Source organism: Anolis carolinensis, chromosome 3 (assembly GCF_035594765.1).
Source record: "Anolis carolinensis isolate JA03-04 chromosome 3, rAnoCar3.1.pri, whole genome shotgun sequence".
NCBI lineage: Eukaryota > Metazoa > Chordata > Lepidosauria > Squamata > Dactyloidae > Anolis > Anolis carolinensis.
Genome location: NC_085843.1, coordinates 119,443,990 through 119,458,332, shown reverse-complemented (window position 1 = coordinate 119,458,332; position 14,343 = coordinate 119,443,990). Strand labels below are relative to the sequence as shown.

The following is a 14,343-nucleotide window of genomic DNA, read 5'->3' as shown; positions in this document are numbered from 1 at the left end:
ATAACCAAGCTGATCAAGCCTTGGTATTACTTGTGAATATTTCACATATCGTCATGCCTCAAAAGTTTTCTGTTCATTACACTTTCATGTCCTTAAACTAAGACACAAAGTCATATACAAATCACTGTTCACTTTTGGAGATAAGATTCTTGAAGATGTCCTTTTATATCCACATTGAAGACAGCTTAATGGATCTTTCACCAGTTTGGAGGTTTTGTATTTGCTGAGAGTGCTGAAGTGAGAAAAGAGCATTAGTAATGCTTTCTCATTGATGTGCCAATGACTCTGGGGTTTCGGTACATTGAGCTTTAGTTTAATATTAGAAACTCATAGTGCTTAGGTTTATTTATGGTTTCTTAGAGATACCTTTAATGGGCTTAAGTTATTGCATATAAAGCAATGGATATACTTAACTGCACTGACCACTTAGCTGCATTCCTTTATTTTTCTCAATCTTTTTAGGAAAGGATTTTAAGAAAATCAAGGACAGTACAGTTGTTGAAAAGAAAATGATCCATTGGTGCGCTCTCTCTCTCTCTCTCTCTCTCTCTCTCTCTCTCTCTCTCTCTCTCTCTCTCTCTCTCTCTCTCTCTCTCTCTCTTGTGTTGTTATGAAATAGTGTGCTACATTCACTCCTTAATTTTGAATGCATAACACAAGAAATGTCTTCTGGCCCAACCACCTAACCTGATCTTACAAAGTAACTACATTAAGTGAAGGAGGTATGTTCAACTGCAAATCAGGAAATGAAGTTGATGACATTTCTAGTCCTCTCCCTCCAGTGATCAAGGCTGTGACAATTAGGACCCCTGTCGCATGACGTTTTTAAAGCTTTGCTTGCTGGTGAGAGGAACCTGAAAACATCCTCTTCACCCCCAGTCAGCACCTGAACAGATCTCTTTTTCTTGTTGGCTGTGAAGTGTTTTGGAGAGACATTTACAGTTGTGGCAATTGTGATCATGACTAGATAGAGCATTTACATATCTGTAACTCTGGGTTACAAATTCATATCTGGAATACATCTGGAATGTCAACATACGTTGTTGTTGTGTGCCTTTCGGTCATTATGAATATGATTCTACCATGGGGTTTTCTGGGGCTGAGAATGTGTGACCCACTCAAGGTCACTCAATGGGTTTCTATATCCAAGTGGGAAATCAAATCCTGATCTTCAGAGTTGTGGTCCAATATTCTAACCACTACACTACACTGGCTCTATATTATAGTAAAATCTAGTGTTCTGATTTTCTAATTAGTTACGTAGTTTCAGGAAGAGAATTATAAAAGAATAGCTTTTTTGAATAAGGCTGTGATGGAAAATGTTTGGTTCATTGAATGTGAGTGCACACATACAAGTCCAATGCTTTATTGAATTCTTAATATTACTAAATGTGGGGAACATGAGGCTGTGGGTGAAAGTTTTAGAATCGACATGCATAATCCTCTTTGATGACTTTCTTTGTAGTCACGCATGATGACTAACTTCAGTTCTCATCCCTAGGCTCAAATTGGAATTAGAGCTAGCTAATCAAAGGCATTTCTCTAAATAAGTTCCTTAACAAGAAGCTTCATTGCTTCTGAGCCCAGTTTTATTCCTTATTCATATTCTGTTGTGCCCCTTTGACATTATTGGGAATTAGACAGGACCTGAGTCCTTCTCATTCAGATCCACATAGCTCAAACACAGAGCTTTGATCTGGCAGCAACTGGAACCCACAGAATAAGGCAGGCTGGTGGTCATAGGCCCATGGAAAATTCCAAGTGAGGCACTAAGTTAAAAAAACAAAAACAAACAAACTTCAGACTAAGGGCCCATATCCCGGGACCTGTCTTGGTTTTACTGAAGATGGTTCCAAATGACGCCTACGGTAACACCAAATTAATTCAGAACAAACCAAGGTTTCCCTGGTTTGTTCCGAATTAATTAGATACCCCATTAGATCCGGGCCTTCCTGAAAGGCCAGGGTCTAATGAGGTATTGAGTCTGTGGGGACTCACTACCGGGCAATCCTGGGACTACCCAGGGGTGAGTCCCCATTGCCATTTCCCACCTTTTAGGCTCCTGGAGCCCAAATGTGTGAGATGATTCCCACCCCTCTCCCAAGCCCAAAATTTACCTTAAAAACTTAAAGAAAATGTACCTGGCTGCCATAGGTTTCCTCTTCGCACCAGGAGAGTGTGAGAAAATGATGTGCCAGGAGACCGTATCTTTTTACAGATTTTGTTTTGTATCAGGTTACAAACTTTTCTTCTTGTTCCTGCTTGAAAATCTGTATTTTTTGGTCGGCATTTCTCCTAAACTACGCACTTATTTACACATTTTTTCTTAATATATGCTTCCCCCCACAACACTGTCTCCCAATAATTACAAACAACTGGTATGCATTTCCAAGTATGCAGAATTTTAATTACACACATTGATTTCTGTATAATGCAAAAAAGAATCTGATACTTGCAGTCCCTGTCCACACTTAACATTTTGCAAGCCACAAATTGGATAAATTCATTTTTTGAAAGCATAAGCTGCTAGTGTTGACTTTGTCTCCCCACCCCACTGAGAAGGGTGAATCAAACATGCCAGTCCTCTGGGATGACACGAAGTATTTTTTTCTCCTTCCTATAGGTTCTCTTCTTGCATGTTTCTTGTTGAGGCAGTTGCAATGCTGTGGAAGCAACTGAGCTCAGGGTGAGACACCTGGAATGGCCTTGCCTCATGTACAACAGGCTCAGGATGGTTATTCAGATTCAGTATCATGAACCAAGTTCATTTGTTCACCACAGCAGCTCCAGATTTAGTTGATTAATCCTTTTATGACTCATTCTCTTCTGACTGAGTGCGAACAAACCTGGTCCACAGCAACCGGTTTACCTGCCTACCCTTTTGTTGTGGTGCAAATCAGGAACTGAGTATCTCTATTTCCCTTATTGATACGTGAAATCCTATTTGGAGCATGTGAGAATAGGAACAAGGATGCTTATGTAGACAAGCATTTCTGCTTGAATCTTGGTAAATATAGTAGGAGTGAGTCCAACCTTCTGCAAATACTACCGTCGTCACCCCAAATCACCCTTCCTTGACTTTGCAGAACCAAAATGAGACACTAAGCAGCCTTTTCCCATCAGTGACAGAGACTTCAAATATTAAAAGTCACTAGAAAAAATTAGGCATTTCTATAGAGAAAGCATATTTCACAATGCTTGATGGTTGTATAAATTCTTATGAAAAGGAAATACAGAATATCAGAACAAGTTTGCTGTGTAAGTTTAATACCCATTAGTTCTGAATAGGCTTCTGTACAGTTCCTGAAAAGGTAGTTATGAATTAAACAACACAGTATGTCAAAATGCATTATCACCATTTAATATTCAAATGATAGGGTTTGGTTTGTGGTAAGGCAGTATGTGAATTTAAAACTTTCTTCCCTCATCATAATAATCCTACTTGGATTCTCTCCGACTGGAATCCAGGTGTCACCCCAATCTCTTAAAAGGCACAGCAAAGTAACCAGGCGTTTCTTGCTCTAAGAAAGAAAGCTTTATTTTGAAAACCAAAACAAAGTAGAAAAATGCAGAGAACTGGAGCTCCAGTGGTGCCCCCAAAATGGAGGGACCCGAGCTGTAACAGTACATTTGCTTTTATAGTTTCACAGTGCTGTGCCACCCTTTTGGGGCATCACTCAATCATTGTCAGGCTCAATTAGTTAAAAGACAATCAAGCAATTTCACTTCATGGTCTATATCCCTCCCTTTGTCTAGTTCTTATCAGTAGGAGCTCTTTGTCTCAAACCTACCTTGTATAAGGCTAGTGCTGATGCCAATGGGGCGGGGTCCAATGAACCTCTGGATATCAAGTCCATCTGTGTCTAGCAGGGTGAATTACAGGGTGCTCACACAGGAAAGATTTTGATCTAACTACATTTCACCCTGTTATCAGAATGTACTTCTAGAGATTTCAGATGAATTCTTCAGGCTTCTTATGAGACAGGTAGCTCCTACTTTTTTGCCACACATTGTATATATATTCTGCTACTCTTTTGTAGTGTATTGTGTATGTTATAGTGCTGTCTTGATGTTGTTGTCAGTATTATCAGCATGGTATCACTGGAACCAAAAATTGCATGCTAGTTAACACGTTTATTTATGTTACATATATTTTCAAGGTTTCTGAATTCACAAAAGATTATGCATATTGTTTTAATTATTGCTTGCAACCTACCTTTAGAGGAAATGTATACGTATTTTGAACAAATAAACAGATATGTTCAGTACCCCAAAAGACCAAAGATTTTTGGTCATTCTCTTTTTTTAAAAGTATTCTAGTGTCTTCACATACCTCTTAAACTTGGAGAAACTTTGGAAGTGGACCCCAATTCCTGGCTGTGAAGAAGAAGGGGGGAAACTCATGTACCCGCATGCAAATTTAGCAGTTTTTTTATAGGACTGTTTGGATTACACACAGTATTCAGAGAGATGGTCTATGCATTTCTTTTTCTTCCCCTTTTCTAAAGTAATGTGAGGACAAAATGTAAATTCCATCTTTAAGAAGAAGAGATCTGAATTGTGTGAGCTCGCCTTTATCGCTGTAGGGGAAGGACTTATTGAAGGCAATTAGAGGCAGGATTTTGACAACTCATTCATATGTGTCATCTCAGTGTTCCTCAGGAGTAGATAGGCAGGGACTTGGGGGACAGGGTTTTGACAGCTGTATGAGAATGAAGGATCAAGTAATGCTGAGAGACAGGGCTACCCAATTCAATGCATGACTCATATCTATGCAGAACTACTGGTTGAACTAAAATGACACATTCTTTCTTTCACAGTGTACTGGAGAAGAGAATTGGGTGGACAATCGAACTATTTATGTTGGCCATCGCGAACCTCCCCCAGGTGCTGAGGCATACATTCCACAGCGATATCCAGATAACAGAATAGTTTCCTCAAAGGTATTGTGTGTGTGTGTGTGTGCGCGCGCTCGCGCATATGTGCTCTTTCTCTAGCTTTGTAGCACAATTTGCCTAATACTTTCGACATCTCTCGCTACTTTTTATTTTTAGCAATGGTTCTATTTCTTCCCACCACTTCCTGAGCTACCTTGTTTAACAGCAGATGTGATTATAAAGACATTATGATTTTAAAAACCCTTAACTTTGCTTTCTGTCTTTAAAATGTGTAATTATCAAATTGCTTCTGGTCTGTACAAAGGTAAACTGATATAAAACCTGACTTGCTGTTGCTATATAGCATAATAGATTTGTATTAAAACATATGAATGGAGCATTGCACTGTTCCTACCATAATATCATAGTGACCAACATAAAAAAATTGGCTATCTATGGTGATTGTCACTAAGGGACAAGATGGATTGCAAGTTTTATCTTGCTTCAGATTAACATTCTTCTCCCATTGCTAAGGCCCTGTAGGTCAGTTAGTTTGAAGGTTCAGATTAGACCAAAATAGGCGAATGAAGATGAGAAGACATAGGTGGTAGTTAAACAGACATGCATAAATCAAGATCCAGAGAAACAAAAATAAATCGGTGGAGCACGGAGCAATTTTGTAACCAAAAGTTATAGGGACATGAGGCAAGGATAGTGTAGAAGCTCTTTAAAATGTTGGTGGAATGAGTGTCTAATCCTAAAAGCCATTTTAATACAGTTAATTAGGACCCCATAGACTCCTCTAGTCATGTGGTCAGGCTAGGCGAATGTTCTGCCATCTCCTTCTTTTTCTAGGAGGCAATGATCTGATTAGTGCTGCACCATGGCAAAGGCCAGACCCATAGCTCCCTCTGCCTGAGACCCGTCCAGCTGTGAAAGTCCAACCTGAAAATTATCATGTGACATTAATTTTTACCCCTATTTAATTAATTTTTCAACAATTTTCAAAATATATTATTTTGAATGATGTTTAAAATGAGTAATAATTATTAGATAAAAAGTGAGTGTTCTGCATTTATTTCATTATGGAGTTGTCACTTAGGTGCAGTTTTCGGTCATTTTACTTGATTTTGAATATTTAAAACCATTGTGCTAACAATGATTCTATAATTCATTTTCTAATTGTCTTGTAACATTGTAAAGTTATCAGATTAATATTTTTATTGGTTTAATATTAATGCACTGGCTCTAAAGTGAACATTTCCTGGAGTGCCTCATGTGAATCCTTTGGCATCTTCTACCCAGCTGCAAAGAGAACTGGAGCTTAATGCCTGTTGCTGCTTTTGGCATTTACACATGCAGTTGTTCTTCAATGCTTTTGCCAGGTGTAGAAAGGATACTGCATCTGTGCTGGTGGTGCAGTGGGTTACATACTTGTGCTGGCAGGACTGCTGACTTGAAGGTTGGGTTGCTTACCTGAAAGTTGCCGGTTCGAATCCAACCCGGGGAGAGTACGGATGAGCTCCCTATATCACCTCCACCTGCATGCAGGGATGTGAGAAGCCTCCCATAAAGATGGTACAAACATCAAAACATCAGGGCATCCCCTAGGCAAAATCCTTGCAGATGGCCAATTCTCTCACACCAGAAGCAACTTGCAGTTTCTCAAGTCGCTCCTGACACAGAAAAAAAATACTGTGTTGTGGCTGTATGTGCAGTGAAAGAGCATGTAGGTCTGTTGTTGAAGGGTTTCGTGGCTGGGATCACAGGGTTGTTGTATGTTTTCTGGGCTGTATGGCCTAGTTCCAGAAGTATTCTCTCCTGATGTTTCGCCCACATCTATGGCAGGCATCCTCAGAAGTTGTGAGGTACGGAGAAACTAAGCAAGGAAGGTTTATATATCTGTAGAAGTTCCTGGGTGGGGGGAAGAACTCTTGTCTGTGTGATGTCCCATGGGCCTTGGAGTTCTGATCCCAGCGCCATCGTGGTTGATGATGACGAAAACATGGGGTTTTTGCCGGCTCAGCAAGAGACTGAATGTTTCCAGATGCCTGTTGTTGATGATTCTACCCAAGAGCCCATTAAGGAAGACCTTGAGCAGGCCTTTCCCACTGCCTCCCCTCCTTTTGCTAGAAAACAGTCCTATGCTGCGAGTCGGGGTGAAAAAGAGCATTTTCGGAGAAGCTTGAGATTAGCAGCTAAACAAGACGTTAATTAGCTATGTTCCCCTAGGAAATTCTAGGGAGGAACGCATCTGGAGGGAGATGTGTTTCGCTTCCCTTTCCCTTGGGAAAGGAAGCTCTGGAGACCTGCTTTGCAGGGTAATGGGACTTAGTTAAAAGTGCCCGACACGGAGGGTTCCGTGCGAAGTCAACAGATCAGCTTCAGGAGTGATTTCGTGTTTCTAGCCAAGTGTGGACTTCGCAAAGTCTGCAACTCCAGTTCCCTTGCCTTGCCTAGCCAAGTATTCAAGAACTATCTTGCCTTGCTTCCAGCCTTGGACCTTGTTTCTAGTATCAAGCCTTGTTCCCAGTTCTTGTCGTGGACTTACTTTGAACTTTGGAAAGATCTTTGGACGTTTCCCCACTCTATTGCTTGTAAATAGAGTGTGTTTCGGTTTGGGATTATAACTTTGGACTCTAATATAAAATATTGGACAATATAATTTTGGACTATATTTGACCTTCCCTGAAAGGTCTTTTACTGGACTTCATTTCCTACTTGTTTTTATTATTCTTATATATTTCCTTAATAAAGATATTAGATAGTTTTTGGCCTCCGTGTGTCGGTTCTTAGTGCTCCGTTGCCTTGGGCGTGACAGTCTGTTGGAGGCCAGTGTGAATGTTGTAATTAATCATCTTTGTTAGCATTAAATGGCCTTCCAAGCCTCGCATCCTGGCCTGGGGGAATCTTTTGTTCAGGGGTGTTAGCTGCCCTTGATTGATTCCTATCTGGAATTCTTCCGTTTTCAGAGTGCTGCTCCTTATTTGCTGTTCTGATTTTGGAGTTTTTTAATTCTGGTAGCCAGATTTTGTTCATTTTCATGGTTTCCTCCTTTCTGTTGAAGTTGTCCACATGCTTGTGGATTTCACTGGCTTCTCTGTGTAGTCTGACATGATAGTTGTTGGACTGGTCAAGCATTTCTGTGTTCTCAAATAATATACTGTGTCCAGGCTGGTTCATCAAGTGCTCTGCTATGGCTGATTTCTCTGGTTGAGTTAGTCTGCAGTACCTTTCATGTTCTTTGACTCATGTTTGGGCATTGCGGCGTTTGGTGGCCACTATGTAGACTTGTCCACAGCTGCATGGTATACGGTAGACTCCTGCAGAGGTGAGAGGATTTGTTGGATTTTCTTAGTGGGTCTGTAGATAGTTTGTAGGTTGTGTTTCTTCATCAGTTTGCCTATGCGGTCAGTGGTTCCCTTGATGTATAGTAAGAACACTTTTCCTCTGGGTGGATCTTTGTCTTTACACTCATGGCTTGTTCTTGGCCTTACAGCTCTTCTGATGTTCATGGTGGAGTATCCATTGGCTTGTAGAACATGTAGGTCTGTCATATCTGGAAACTATAGCTCAGGCATCGTACAGTTGCATTTGCCCCATGCATACAGCAGAACCATTCATATACCTATGAATGGCTCTGTACATAGGAATAAGCATATTATAATATATATTTTGACAGCTGAAGGAAAATACAAGAGACATAGGAAACAACTAAAGTTTGCTTTGGTTTTAGTGGGTTATTTAAATGTTAAACCTATTTCGTTTATATGTCCAAACAAGGATGTAGCTGTTTGGGGGCAAAAAATGTGTTCATTTTAAATAATATTTTTTGTCTACAGATTTATAGCACTGCAGAGAATGAGAACTAATAACCATTCATACCTAAAAAGCTTAAATTTGCTATCCTCATATTGCCATGGTAACCTTGTATGTACCTTTTCTTTGGATGCCTGTATTTCTACATACTAAACTGAAGTTTTATGTTACCATGATAACTCCAAATAAATATGATATATTGACCTCCAGTGACATTGAACATTGGCCTCACTGCCTCATTGCTAGAGAACAAGGAATCACCCGTATTAGTTGTTGCTTTTTATCTGTTTTTACTCTATTTTTGATTCCCTGACTTCCAGAAGCAAAGCTATTAGATAAAGTAAGGACAGAGATCTCCAAGCCAATATAGACCACTAAGAACCAATGACGGGTTTAGTTTCTGCATGGCCAATACCCCTTCAAAAATACTATTAGCCCATGAATGCTTATTGCAATAAACTCATGGTAACATTTATTGTTTATTCATTTATCATTTCCAAATGTAATATTATATCCTGTTAACCAAATCTGAAAGTACTTTGGGGTTTTAGCTGAGAAAATTGATATCAGCACATTTCTTTGCTTGCATGTGTCAGAAAATTATGCCAGAAGAGCTGTCTGATTGTGTTACTGGTTTTACATTTAGTGAAAATGTCACTTGCAGGTCGGATTATATCTCTCTTGCTTAGAGGCATTCCAGGAATGCCAACTAGCTTTAGATGGAATATTAATAACAGTTTTGGGGGGATTTTGTTGCATGTGTTCCTTGTGATATTGACAGATGTCACTGCATTATAAACTCTTGAGCTGCTGGTGGAGCAGCTTCTGTTGTTCCTGAAAACTGAATGCAGAGCCAGGGAGAAGGAAAATGCAGTGGTGGATGGTGACTGAAATGCCACCTTGAGCAGCAGATCTTCTCTGGGTGTTGAATATATTTTGGGAACAATGTCCGTCACCTTGAACCACTCTTGTAAAGTTTGGGTTAAAGCCCAGAGAGGATTCACTGCCCAACTGGTATAAGAACCACCATCTTTCACTGGTAACGGCACAATATTTATGAAATAATGTAACATCCCAGGCCAATAACCTATTCCTTTGCAGTTAGGACTATATGTAACTATCTTACAAATTAAAGATTCTCATGAGATACATTGTGTCCCCATGGATTTCGTTATTACAATTTATGTATGTGTCTGTATCTCTCACAAGGGGTTGGTTTAACCTCTGCTTTGTTAACAAAACTGAACTACTGTGTCGCAAAATGATGCATGTCTAAAAAGTGTGCCACCAACATGAAATGTTTGGAAATTCCTTTAATAACAATTTGTTTCCACAAAAGAAAACGGAAATGAGTGGTGGATCCCCTTTGAATTGCCATCTCACTCTGAGCCAATCTGACCATTATTACAAAAAACCCCACCTCAGGCAGAAGTTTTTGGTTTTCTGAAAGTGCAGTGAACAGTTGTCTCTTTAGTTATTTTTAGGTTTAGAGAAGGAAGAGGTGCTTAAGGGATTTTCTGCCCCCATTGGCCAAATAACTCTGGACTGGCTTTGGAAACAATAAAAATTTTCCTCTGTCTCAGGTTAGCCTTGCCTCATTGATAAGATAGCAGGGATCATTTCCCAGCTATGTATATGAAAGTTACAACATCCTTTTCTCCAAACACATGTCCTCCATCCAATTGTCAATCTGTTTCATTATTTGCCTATTCCCAAGGCTGATGTGGTTAATTTTAGGCCCACAACAGGTGTTCTGTCACTGGAATGGTCAAATTTGGTCAAGTTTACCTTTCAACACTGCTCCACAAAATTCTTTCCAGTTCCTTATCCCAAGTTCCTAAAACGATTGGCACAGCCAAACTCAGGAAAAGGAACACCATTCCTTGCAAAAGGTGGGTATTTGATATGCAGAGTTGCTCAGTAATGCCAACTACTTGGCTCAGTATGTTACATTTCTTTATATTCATAATATTATTTTGAATATTTACTGTGTGTTCATAGCCGCAAATATTATGTTTGTCAAAGACATGTGTAAAATTAATCATGATTGTGCCCTTTGAAAATTAAAATGGGAGGCAGAATAACTTTCTTTTTGCTAGGATCTATATATAACTTTTAGTCTTTTTCACCATCAGCCCAAAACTATGCCATACAGTATATGTAGATATAACATATTACAATATAAGCATACACCTTCTCTTTCTTTTAGTACACTTTTTGGAACTTTGTACCGAAGAATTTGTTTGAGCAGTTCCGAAGAATAGCAAACTTTTATTTTCTCATCATTTTTCTTGTACAGGTAAGGCATACTTGTTTTTTTAGTTCAACTTTTAAAAAGAAGATATACACGCCTGCAAAGCACAATTAAAATTAAATGTGCCAGTCTTTGATTATGTTATATTTGGATAGTGGAAAAAACAACTGAAGTTTGCCAGAAAGACTTCTCACAAGAAAAAGATGGAATGTTAGGAACAAATATTCCAAATGGCTACCTCACAAATATCCGCCTGATATTTGTGATAATCTCCTTTGTGAAATGTTGCATCTAAAAAAATACTTTTGGGAAAAAAGAATTATCTCATATTATTAACCAAGATGATCAAGAAAATTGTGCAACCAATATCTAGTGAAGCGTGCAAATATCTATGGATTTTTTCTACACTCCAGATTGTATTTTTACCTGTTTGTATATGCGGCATTGAATTTTTCCATACTGTGAGCTGCTTTGAGTCCCCTTTGGGGTGAGAGAGAGTGGAATAAAAATATATTAAATAAACAAATAAATGACAACCGCAGAAGTTAAAAGCAGTTTCAGTAAGCTATTGGATTCTGCATGCTTTTAGTGTTGCAAAAGACATACATGCAAAGGCTGAGAAGATAAACATTCAGCATTTATTGTTCAGTGCTGAGAAGATCATACTGTCTGAGATACTGCTTTAGCTATGTATCAAGATATATTTTATAGATACCAATTATAAGAAAATGTATTCTCAGAAATATTGTTGGCATAATTAATTATATGCCTATAGCTTCCTCATATCCAGTGAATTTCCTTCTCTCTCTTTTGTCTTTTTTGGTAATCATAGTATTAAAAGACATTGATTTGTTGGTAGTGTTCCATTATCTGGGTAGAGGCAACAAGGAGATGTTAGAGAGAGAAGGATAGTCCATTTTACAGGGGTGGAGGGTGAGTTGAAGAAGTAAAACCATTTCCCCGGTTTCCTGTTATTCCCTCCAACCCCACCCATGCCCCCATCGTGGAAAAAAACCCTTGTTTATGATATGGGAAGTGGGGAGGGAGAATAACCAGCGAAAACAGAGGAAATAGTTTTCTTCCTTTGAGCCAGCCTCCATCCCCATAAAATGGACTGTCCTTCTCTCTGTAGCACCCCCTTGTGGCCTTCACCCATATAATGAACAGTACTGATTTGTTTTTTAAAATAAAGTTTTTAAAAGTGATTATTGGTTATTCTCTGTTTTCTAGTTAATCATTGACACACCAACTAGTCCAGTGACAAGTGGGCTTCCACTTTTCTTTGTAATCACTGTAACAGCTATAAAACAGGTAAGAAACATGCCTTTCAACTGTGAAAGAAGTATTGTTTTTTCCCTGGCTTATGTACCTCCTGGCATTCTTGACCCTGAGGCTAAGAAGTATTTGCTCATTTGGCTTTCTTTGAGTCTGTCTTCAAGTAAAGCTTTTCTTATTTTTATTTAATGCATCTCCGGCTTAATTGAATGTAAAATATTTTCAGTTAAAGTATATAAATGATGCAAGATGGTTATATAATGGAATGGGAATTTGAATGGGGGGGATGAGGGGCAGAACACATTCCACTTTCACGGCTATTCCTCTTGGGCTTCCTCAAAGTTGAAAGGAAGCAATACTAGAGCTGAATTTGGAACACACATCAGTAGAGATCACATTCAATATGAAGCTGTGGGAAAATTAACCCACCTTCTATCATCACTTGTATAGCCTATCTGGGACTCTGGATAGCTTGCAGAGTAAAGAGCATTTCAAATCAAAAACATTAATGGTCAAAATTGTATAAGAAGTTGTGATTAAAAGAGTATTAAACTGTCGATATTAAAACCATTTAAAACGTTATTTTTAAGCAAAGAATAAAAGCATATAGCACATTGAAATCCAAGGTGGATCATTCAGTTGCCCCTGTTTGAATATAAGTTTCCCCAGTTACATCTATATATGTACCTAGATGATAGACCAAATCAACAGGTACATGTCTTGCCAAACAGTTTTTCCCTGTTTATGAAGTACAGCTGAAGCATCTTCTGCAGTTCACTGTAAACACTGCACAACAGATTGATATAAATGTCTAAAACAGCCACTAAGTGATGTTCAAAAAACTTTACTGTTGTCTAATTTATCAGAACCCCAACATTGAGTTAAGGGCCCCCCGTTTGGGGTTGCTACTCACAGTTTAAAAAGCAGTATCCTAATTAATATCTCGATAAGTTTGTCTTAGGGTCATCAGAATCCCCACTCTGCCATAAAAGCCACTGTATAGAATTACTGTGTCATCAAGCTTCAAATAAGGAACCAATAAAAAAGACATAACCAGAAATTTGCATTAAGACAGAAAGGGATCTCTTATGTTTTCTTTTGATTTCTTTCCACAACATACACTTTCATATTACAGTTTTTTCTAATTACATTATGCAAGTGCAATAAGCCAAATAATAAAGGGATTATTTTTCACTGGAATTCTTAGTATTCATTTGCTCTTTCATTTAGGGCTATGAAGACTGGCTTCGTCACAAAGCTGACAATGCAATGAACCAGTGTCCTGTTCACTTCATTCAACATGGCAAACTGGTTAGAAAGCAGAGCCACAAACTAAGAGTAAGTATCACACATCTATAAATATATTTCTTGACTGGACATTCTGTGATATGACATGGTAGACAAAGATGGAATAAATAGATGCAGTATTCTTTAAACTATTGTACTGGCAAAAAATCATTTTTTGTGAACGTGATCAATTGGTTCTGTGCTTATATTGTAATATGAAATGTTACCTGCAACAGCAAAATAAAGAATTCAAAGTATTATTTGATTACAAATCGATTATCTGTTGCATTCGTTTGCTATCTTCCTGCCACTTAAAACAAAAAATCCCACCTAGCAGATAAGCTGTGGCAGAACTGAGCTGATGGTGAACCAGATGAGAGCTTTGCCCTCCAAAGTACATTAGAAAGTGGTTTCAGGAAGAATTTGAACTTTCACCACATGTTCTGAAATGGATAGCCTGTACAACTCCCAGAATAAGCCCCAAAATTACATTTGCAAGCTCTGCTTGTCTTCACTGTTTTACATGGGGACTGGCTAAACTGCTGTAGGAAGAAGGTGGGGAAGTTTGATTCTACCCGTTCGGTTTTTCCCAAGTAAATTTGGATCAAATCTACTATGCCAAGTAGTTCAAGAAGTTTTCAGTTCATTAGACAAGCCAACCCCCAGGATAGCAGAACCTCATCTCTTACATGTAGGATGGAAAACTAACAAACCTTCGACAATTTGTTTAAAAATAGAGTGTGATCCATGTGATGGAAAATTCCATGTACAAATTAATGCCTTTCAGTTCTATAATTTACTACATATGACAGTCTAATTATACAACAGTCC

At 38.6% G+C, this 14,343-nt stretch overlaps 1 protein-coding gene across 6 annotated transcripts in view; it reads left to right on the top strand.

The window, feature by feature from the left end:
- Positions 1–14,343, top strand: part of atp11a (ATPase phospholipid transporting 11A) — a 141,783-nt gene that overhangs the window by 62,953 nt on the left and 64,487 nt on the right. For all 6 annotated transcript variants that reach the window (XM_008107006.3, XM_062977282.1, XM_008107007.3 and 3 more), the window contains exons 2-5: positions 4,821–4,943; positions 10,906–10,995; positions 12,181–12,261; positions 13,456–13,563. In XM_008107006.3, coding sequence (XP_008105213.2) covers positions 4,821–4,943; positions 10,906–10,995; positions 12,181–12,261; positions 13,456–13,563 — 402 coding nt within the window. The remainder of the gene's footprint in view (positions 1–4,820; positions 4,944–10,905; positions 10,996–12,180; positions 12,262–13,455; positions 13,564–14,343) is intronic.